General features: G+C 39.5%; 1 protein-coding gene across 1 annotated transcript; it reads right to left on the bottom strand.

Annotated features, from left to right (window-relative positions):
- Positions 1-2,528: 2,528 nt before the first annotated feature.
- LOC136610390 (olfactory receptor 1468-like) lies at positions 2,529-3,425 on the bottom strand. Its single transcript, XM_066589620.1, has one exon. The coding sequence runs from the start codon at positions 3,423-3,425 to the stop codon at positions 2,529-2,531; it is 897 nt and encodes a 298-aa protein (XP_066445717.1).
- Positions 3,426-10,351: the final 6,926 nt, after the last annotated feature.

Here is a 10,351-nt window from a genome sequence, read left to right on the forward strand (position 1 = left end):
ACCCCCCACACTATGAGCCGGTCAGGGGAGGAGGGCCCACCCCGGGAGACGGGAATGCCAATGCCGTCATTAACTAACCGACACAACTCTGGAGAGTGGACCGGACCCCGGACGTTGGACCTAGGCGTGAAACCCGCAAGGGAACAGAGAAGTGGCCGGACAGGTGGTAAGGAGGAGAGTGATGACACAGAGTCAGTAATTTAGCATATATCATTCTATCCCCGTGCCCCTGCCTTCTTCCCCTATCCCCCTCCCCTCCCCCACCACCAGGATATTTCCATTCTCCCTCACCTTAGTCTGTTCAAGCTATCTTAATTTAGTTAACTCCAGAGCTGGGCCTGTACCCTCCTCCCTCGGGCCTCCTGGACAGTTATCTCGCTCACTAACGTGAGATGGCGGGCCCCTTTATGTGGCACTCCACCGCCTCTGCCTGAGCTCGCGCCCCGCGTGCCCGGGATCCGACGACTACTCCGTCAGACCAGCGGAGGCAGTCCGTTACCTGGCAGACTGGAAACATACACTCGCTCCCTATAACAGCCCGCCAATGATCCCTCAACTTGACAGGTCACAAGACCTCCCCTTACTACCAACACCAGGGAGGGTCGTGAGCCCTGCGTAGACTGGCACCTGTGGGCGAAGGGACAGGCCCAGAGTGTTTAGAAGTTATATGCTGGTACCTTTGTTAAAGAATACGCAAAGTTGAATATTTCTTATGCAGAAATCCTGTTTATTTGAATATCTCAATATATGTACATTGAAAATTGAAATTGAAAAAATCTAATAAAACAAGATTTAAAAAAAAATCAGTTAAAAAACATTTTAATAATTAAAAAAGACAAAGAGTAAGAAAAAAAAAATACCGTTGTCATACGTATAATAAAATAAAATTATATAAGAATAAAAACAAAAAGTATGTACTAACATTGTCCATAAAAGTCCAATCAATCAAAATAGTGCATTAATTACTTCACACGGTAAGCATTGCCAAAAGGAAAAAAAAGCCAGAATTGCGCTTTCAGAACATGATGGCAGAAAATGGTTTTATTTTTTCCAACCCCCCCCCCCCCCCCCATTTTTTAAAGGTAGTACAGTAAAACACAATATAAATTTAGTATCATAGTAATCATACTGACCCATAGAATAACATTAATAATAATGAAAAAAGGGCCATGTTTTAAGGGGTTAAAGGGCTTTCAACTTGCTATAAAATGCATACTCCTAGATCTTATCAGTCTTTATGTGTATAAACAGCTAGAGCAAAATTTGCAAAAAATTGAATAGTAGTACAATTCTTTCCATATCTAACACAACTTGGATGATAGTAATGGTTGATTTGAGTGCTTGAATGCAAGTGCCATTATTCAAAAAGAAAAATTCAGGTGAGCCTGGAAAGTCTGGCCTTAAAGCAGTTACAGCTACATATTGTCACTTTTATCCCATTGACTTAATCTCTCACATTGCTTGTGAAAATATGACTGAGGGTGGCTTCACAAAAACACACTTCTATTAGTACAAATGCATTCCCTAAGGTGTGTTCCCATGTCTGTGTTTTACAGGTGCGTGCCCTGTAAAAATAGGACAAGCATGCACTGTCCCCGGCTTTTCAAAGCAATTCTTTCAGCTGGCGGGATTAAAATCCCCACCTGCTGAAAGAGCTGCTTGTGATTGGCTGAGGCGCTCAGCCAGTAACAGGCAGCTCTCACCTGTCATTCATTTAGCAAGAGCTGCCTGTGATTGGCTGAGGTGCTCGGCCAATCAGAAGCAGCTGTCAGTGATTGGCTGAGCAGCTCAGCCAATCTCAGGCAGCTCTCCGTGATAAATGACAGGCGAGAGCTGCCTGTGATTGGCTGAGTGCCTCAGCCAATCACGAGCAGCTCTTTCAGCAGGTGGGGATTGTAATTCCCCGCCTGCTCAAAGAACTGCTTTGAAGAGCCGGAGACAGTGCAGAGAGGACGTGGCTGAGCCCGGCAGCTGAAGGAAGGTGAGTATGCTTTTTTTTTTTTTTTTAACAATAGTTGTCCATGTTTTTCAGGAAAGGGCTTATATTAAAAGCCCTTCCCTGAAAAACAATTACAGGATGCCAGCAGCTGGAACCCCTACCGCAGCTGTCATCTATGCTTGATAAATGCTTGATAAAGACCTAGTATGTGAGGTCGAAATGTCGCAGTCTTTTTATGCTTTTTTACTGGGGAATAAAAGAATTTTCTAAGTAAAGTTATCCAGTGTGCTGGTCCTCCTTTTGAAATTCTCCTGCTTGGTTTGAGGATCTACGAGTCCGGATCCATTGCTGAGAAACGTGCACCAAGAGTATATCCACACTTCTTCACTAACAAGGTGGTGCTGCATTCCACTTTTTTCTGTTTGACTGGGTCTGATCTCAGAACTTTTGTCAGATGATTGGATTGCATGTGTAGATACAATTAGTATCAAAAACAACCTTATTACAATTTGATCTAAAGGCAGCATTAAAAAGTAAAAAAGAGATACCTAATTTTTACGCTAGAATCACAATATATAGTACATGGCCATTATTCAATGAATTTTCTTAAAGCTTCTTTAATGTCTTTGTTCCTTAAGCAGTATATTGCAGGGTTTAATAATGGGGTCACCACACAATACATGAGAGAGAGGATTTTGTGAGAAACAGATGATTTTCCTTCGACTGGTATGCAATAAATAGCAAATAGTGTCCCATAAAATATTGACACCACAGCCAAGTGAGACCCACAGGTAGAGAAGGCTTTATTTGTTTGGTTGATAGACTGTATCCTTACAATTGTATGGATTATAAAAGCATAAGAGATAATAATCATTATAAATGGGAAAAGAACAAAGACTAAAGATGCTAATGTAGCTAAGAACTTAATATGGAAGGTGTTAGAGCAAGAAAGTTCTACTACAGGGTTAAAGTCACAGAAAAAGTGATCTATGACATTTGACCTGCAGAACGGAAGCTGAGATATAGGTAATATTGTAATGAAATCAGCCACACAACTTAGAAACCAGGACATAATAATATACTTCAGACAAGTCCTAGAACTCATTATGGAATGGTAGTATAGAGGTTTACATATGGCCAGATATCTGTCATAGGACATCACCGTCAATAGAATACATTCTCCACATTCAAGATAAGAAAAGAAGAACAGCTGTGTGATACATCCCGAAAGAGACATAGAGGAGCCATTGTTCAGGATCATATGGAGCATGTTAGGGACAATGTCTGAGGTCAGGATGATGTCCGATGTGGTGAGCTGTGTCAGGAAGAAGTACATGGGAGAATGAAGGTTCCTACTTGAAGACACCAGCATGATGACCAAGAGGTTCCCACAGATTGTTGTAACATAAATAATAAAAATAAGAAGAAATAAAAATATTCTGACGGTATAAGGACCTGGAAATCCAAGTAGAAGAACTGTAGTCATGTTGCTCTTATCCATTCCCTGTATCGTATATTAAAATATGTTTTATTAATTTTTTTTTTAATTATTTTTTCTTTCTCCCGTTGCCCCTCTATTAATATGTAACTTCCCAGTCCTGTCATAACTGAAGAAACTTATAATAATGCAAGTCCCTTTGTGTAGCATTTCTGGGTTATAGAATCTCTTACTGATCAAAGAGTCTTTTTTGATCTAACAATCCATGTGTAATATTGCCTGTACACTAAGCTAGGTGTTGGCCAAACATGTTTGGTCAACATTCAACTTATGTGCACAAGTCCATCCAGTTCAATGCTATGGCATTACATCATACTGCAGGAGCGATCAAAGCAGGGCAAATTCTTGTCCCCTCTGGGGACTAAAAAAAACTGTAAAAATTAGTTTAAAAAATTTCTATTAATTAAAAATATAAGTCATGAAAGTTTAAAAACACTTTTGTAATATTTATAATAAAATAATCTAAATAATAAAATTAAAAAAAATATTTGGTGTTGCTGCGTCCATAAAAGTCGGATCTATCAAAGTAACACATTATTTAGCCTGTACAGTAAATGTTGACATAAGAAAAAACAAATAAATAAACAACAGAATTGCGCTTTTTTGGTTACTCTGTCTCCAAGAAAAAGTGTACTAAAAATTGATGAAAATGGCGCATGTGCTCCAAAATGGTACCAATAGAAATTACAGGATGTCCAGCTAAAAAGGAGAAGTCTAAAAAGTAAAAATGTTTTGGCTGTCAGAAGATGGCGACAGAAAACAATTTAAACATTAAATCATAAATACAATGCTGAATTATTAAAGTTTTGATGTAAGACACAAAATAAATGAGAGATGCATTCTACAGAAATGAATGTAATACTTGTTTTGCAATCTTCCAATAAAACGAAGTGAAAAAAATATCTTTGAAAAAAAATGAAAATAGTACAGCACAAAAAACTCAAGAAATTTGATATGATAGTAATTAAAGAAGAGCGAGCGTACTAGCTAATGCAAATTACTCGAGAGAGAGTATTGCGATTTTCGAGTACATGCCCACTCTGATTCGGGGGCCGGCGGGGGGCGGCAGGGGAGAACGGGGGGGGGGGATCTTTCTCTCTCCCCCCACTCCCCCATGCTCACTCCCGCAACTCACTGCTCACTCCCACCGGCCCCCGAATCTTTTGAGACAAGCGGGCATGTACTCGAAAATGGAAATACTCGCTCGAGTAATTTGCCTTAGCGAGTACGCTCACTCATCTCTAATAGTAATCGTACTGACCCATAGAATAAAGTTATCATGTTATTTTTCTTGCAGTGTCTTCGCCGTAGAAACAAGGCGCACATAAAGATGACAGAATTTTGTTTTTTTTCCATTTTACTCCACTTAGAATTTTTTAAAGTTTTTTTAGTACATTATATAGTACCACTGAAAGATAGAATATTAGATAGATAGATAGAAAAATAATAGATAGCAGATAGATAATAGATAGATGAGAGATAGATAGATGTGAGATAGATAGATAGCAAAGACATAGATATGAGATAGGATATAGATAGATATGAGATAGATACATATATAGAAGATAGGGAGATATTAAATAGATAGAAGATAGATATGAGATGGGATATAGATGAATACGAGATAGATAGATATATAGATAAATAAATAGCTATGATATATAATATATAGATAGATATGAGATAAAAGATAGATAAATAGATAGATATGAGATAGATAGGAAGATAGACAGAAGATAGATAAATAAATACATATGAGATATGATAGATAGATAGATAGATAGATAGATAGATAGATAGATAGGAGATAGATAGATAGATATGAGATAGATAGGAGATAGATAGATAGATAGATAGATAGATAGATAGATAGATATGAGATAGATAGATAAATAGATAGATATGTGATAGATAGATGGGTAGATATGTAATAGATAGATAGATAGGTAGATATGTAATAGATAGATATGAGAGAAATAGGTAGATAGATAGATAGATATGAGAGAGATAGGTAGATAGATAGATAGATAGATAGATAGATAGATAGATAGATAGATAGATAGATAGATAGATAGATAGATAGATAGATATGAGATAGGATATAGATGGATATGAGCTAGATAGATAGATAATAGATAGCCGATAGAAAATAGATAGATAGATAAATTAATAGATATGAGGTATGATAGATAGATAAAAAGATAGATAAATAGATAGATATGAGAGAGAAAGATAAATAGATAGATAGCAAATAGATAGATATGCAATAGCATATAGATAGAAATGAGAGAGATACATAAATAGAAGATAGGAAGATATGAGATAGATAAAAGATAGATATAAGTTAGGATATAGATGGATATGAGATAGATAGACAGATAAATGGATAGATAGATAATAGATAGATAGACGATAGATAGATATGATATATAGATAGATAAGAGATAGATATATAGATAAAAAAAGATAGATAGATAGATATGACATAGATAGGAAAATAGATAGATGATAGATAGATATGAGATAGGATATATAGATTGATGTATAGATATGAGCTAGAAGATAGATAGAAAGATAGATAGATGAGAGCTAGAGGAGACAGACAGACAGATACACACACACACATATATCACATGTATACACATACCCTGGGGCCCGGACCACTTCTCTTCCATGTGACAGCAGTAGGAGAGGCAGACCCAGTAGCTTCCGATCAGCAGGAAGCAGGAAGCAGGGGGCAGCACATGATCACATGATCACTGTGCCCTGCCAGCCCATGTGACTTCCTCCCTCCTCCCCGCTGCTCTTCCCTGCTTCCTCTCAGGCTGGCCATTCTACCTGCTGTGTGATGCGAATCTTGCTGCAGACAGAATGGCCAGCCATTAATGCACTAAATGTGCATATTGGTATGGTGAAGGGTGGCCTATGGTCTAGAGGAAAGAAGGTTTATGCAACATAGAAGGGGGTTCCTTACTGTTAGAGTAGTAAAACTGTGGATGTGGTGATGTCAAACTCAATAAAAGAGTTTTAGAGCGGCCTGGACACCTTTCTTGAGCGTAATAATATTACATTTGTTAATCGCTAATTATTACAGAACGGTTGTTTATCCAGGGATTACTCTGATTGCCAGATTAAAGTCGGGAAGGATTTTGTTCCCTTAAATAAAGAAAATTAGCTCTACCTCAGTGGGTTTTTTTTGCTTTCCTCTGGATGAACACTGAGGTGTGTGTGGAGGATTATAAGCTGATCTGCATGGCCTATGTCTTTTTTCAGCCTAATATACTGTGTTACTATGTCCCTCCCTCTCCCTTCTTTCCTCCTGTAACATATATAAAGGATCCCATTGTGTCCCCTTCTCACTTCTCTTCCCTGTAAGGTATATGAAGGCATCCATATTATTCTCTCTTTCCTTCTTATCTCCACCTGTAACATATATAAAGGTTTTCATCATGCTGTCCTCTCCCTTCTCTAGCATATATAAAGTTTTCCATCATGTCCTCCTCTCCCGCTCTCTTCCTTTAACATACATGAAGGCTTCCATCATATCCTCTCTCTCCCTTCTCTCCTCCTGTAATACATATCATGGTGTCTATCATGTCCTTTCTTTCCTACAGGTTATATTAGTTACGTTTTTTAAGTTTTTCCTGATAAATTTTGGTCTTGAGTCATCCCACTATAATTAATGTACTTAATTCTATTTACAGGATGTCCTGCTCATTGTAGAACTGTAAACATTGGCTATAACTACAAGAACAAAGAAAATGTTATTGAAATTAGGTCTAGACATACCTTACTTAGTGATAATCAGTCACCGTCAAGGAAGACAGAACAGACTTGTCTGGGTTGCCATCCTTTTTGTTTACTCTGCTCACCATGCCAACCGACAGCCACGTCTTCCTGCAATTGTGTAGGCAATAGGAGTCCACACTGCCTCCTGGAGGGGAAAGTTTACTGAAAAAAGCCACAAACTAGAACTTTGCACAATATGGAGCTTTGTGTTCAGGTCTGTTTGACGGCAAATAAAGGACACTTCCAAAACTTTTGATGGGTTGTTAATTCTGTCAGTAAGATATATTTTGACCAAGTATCAATAAAATGTGTTTGTTGTTCTTGGAGAGATTACTGATTTTAACTGGTTTCCAGCATGTGGGACACCCTGTATGATTTGAAACACCAACATATAAAAGAATGAGTTGAAAGAATGAAAAAACAAGCAAAAAATAAAAACAAAATAATCAATGACCAAAAAGGAGACTCAGATGTCAGAACAGATGACAGGAATTATTATAATGCAAATTTCAGTCTGTGCTATTCGACTTCTTATATACTAGAAGAGAAAATCCCAAAGAGATCCCCAGCCCTATGCCGATCCCCAAGGGGAATTCAGTAAGAGGATGAAATTAGTAAACATGTAAAAATAAATCATTACGAAGAGTTGTTAAAGATTCTCCTGTACAAAAAAATATGGTCATTTGATCAATATTGACTTCTTATCAGCTTTCAACTGACCTAATACTAAGGAAAAACATATTACTTCCCACTAGGGCCCATATAATTAATGATCCCACTATTAAATTGATTAGTACTTTTGAAACCATGGCGACTCACGTGTATAATATCATGAATCAACATTGGGACATTTTTTTGAGCTAATGGTGATATCGCAGATATCCATACTTCAAGACTTTCTGCAACTTTTAAAAAGGGACATAGTTTACATGATTGACTAGTTCATAATCACTATGTGAGGACATGTAAGAAGGGCACCTGGCTTGAGCGACAGCCTCTCGGTAATTTTAAATGTGGGAATTGCAGAAATGTAATTGGGAAGTGTAACCAAATTGTTGTTTATTGGTTCAGTCACTTCCGACTCTTTGTGACCTTGTGGACCAGCCTATGCCATAGCTTCCGGTACACCAAACTCTACCAAGGTCCGTCACCTAAAGGATATCCATCCATCTTGCCCTTGGTCGGTCCCTCTTCTTTTGGCCTTCCACTTTACCCAAAATTAGCCGCCAGCCTACCACAAGGGCTGGTGCTGCTGCCTTTTTTTATTTTGGTTCCTGCTAGGGATTTGGGTGGTGTGTAAATGCTTTGTGATATTAGCTGCAGTGTATAGTATTAGCTATTAGAGATGAGCGAGCACCAAAATGCTTGGGTGCTCGTTGCTCGAGTGGAGCTTTCCGCGATGCTTGAGAGTTCGTTTCGAGTAACAAACCCCATTGAAGTCAATGGGCGACTCGAGCATTTTTGTATATGACCGATGCTCGCTAAGGTTTTCATTTGTAAAAATCTGCAAAACCTACGAAAGTGATGGAAACAACACAGAAACAGATAGGGCAGGTGAGGGGCAACATGCAGAGCTGCATCTCAAGTTCCCAGGTCTCACTATTAAGCCACATTAGCGGCAAGAGTGCCCCCCCCCTAACAATTTTTGCTTCGGAGAAACCCTCATTAGCAAGGCACACCTTAGCTAAGCACCACACTACCTCCAACCAAGCACAATCACTGCCTGCGGGACAGACCGCTGCCTCTTCTCCTGGGTTACATGCTGCCCAACCCCCCCCCCCCCACCGCACGACCCTGCGTCCGCAGCGCACACAAAAATGTCCCTGCGCAGTCTTCAGCTGCCCTCATGCCACACGCTGGCCTCATAGCCACACCACCCTCATGTCTATTTATAAATGCGTCTGCTATGAGGAGTAACCAGAGGCACGCACTGCAGAGGGTTGACAGGGCCAGGCAGCGACCCTCTTTGAAAGTGGGGGGGGGGGGGCAATAGTCCACAATGCTGTTGAGAATTGATAATAAATTGACGTTCGATCCTCATTCCAATCCTGTGCCACCTCCGTCAGGAGCTGCAAACGTGGGCATAAAGGGGACTCCGCTGCCAGCCCAGCACTTCTACACATCTCCACAATGCAGCAATACTCAGTGTGGGAAGTATATGAGTGTGATACGTGTGGGACACGATTGAGTGAGTGGCTGTGCAAAGGCATAGGTAGATAGTAATCAATAACTAGTTGTCGTATGGTTTTCGATAAGCTTAATACTAGTTCAATGAACTAATGAACTTATCTGAGCACTCCATTAAGCTCTGGACATATATGGTATGGTCTAGTGAAAACCAGCTAGAATGACTTATAGTCATCAGATATTGTAAGTAATAGAATGCAGATGTTGATAACTTCATAGAGAAATTATTTAGTATTATATGTTGCCAAGAATTTATGGAGCATGCGTAGAGCCTGGTTAGTTACATAAGAATGACGTATATACTCATAACTGCGCAGAAGCAGATATGCCACGTAATGTAAAAGTAGTATATATATAGGAGAATCTTCAGAAGGATTTTGGGACTCGATTTGTTGCCTGGCAGACGTGTCAGCGTTTTCCCGGATTCCTCCTACCAATCGTACCTGGAGATCCCCCGATTGCGGAGTGATGCTACAATATCCGGTGATGTATTAATGCTTATCTTTGTTACCCATGTGATCTGTATGTCTATATGTTAATTAACAGTTTCACTTACATTCATATACTAAAGAGTAAATAAACTCGTGTTTTATATTTGTTTTACCTCAGACTGTATGCTTAGCTTGTATGCTAATGAGTTTATAGAATCAATAAATCTCGAGCAGGTAAGACAGTGAGCAAGCCCTGGGTCAGCCTCTGTCCCAGCAAATACCTTGTGTTGCCCAAGGTGCTGCGAGTGACATAGCAATGGGGACTCCATGTGTCCACACACTACTCATTCTGTTTGGGTGTCGGATACCTCATCGACAATGCAAGGGGTAAACCATCTGCACTCTGCACCCTACCCAAGTCTGTAAGTGTTTTGGGGACAGGCACCTACAACTCCGCTATGGCAAGTCTGTGTGCACCCACAGCATGGATGGCTAGCAGGAACCCAC

Source organism: Eleutherodactylus coqui, chromosome 2 (assembly GCF_035609145.1).
Source record: "Eleutherodactylus coqui strain aEleCoq1 chromosome 2, aEleCoq1.hap1, whole genome shotgun sequence".
NCBI classification, from domain to species: domain Eukaryota; kingdom Metazoa; phylum Chordata; class Amphibia; order Anura; family Eleutherodactylidae; genus Eleutherodactylus; species Eleutherodactylus coqui.

Bases quoted from the DNA above. Each gene is read 5' to 3' on its own strand.
- LOC136610390 (XM_066589620.1), bottom strand. From the start codon at position 3,425: ATGACTACAGTTCTTCTACTTGGATTTCCAGGTCCTTATACCGTCAGA.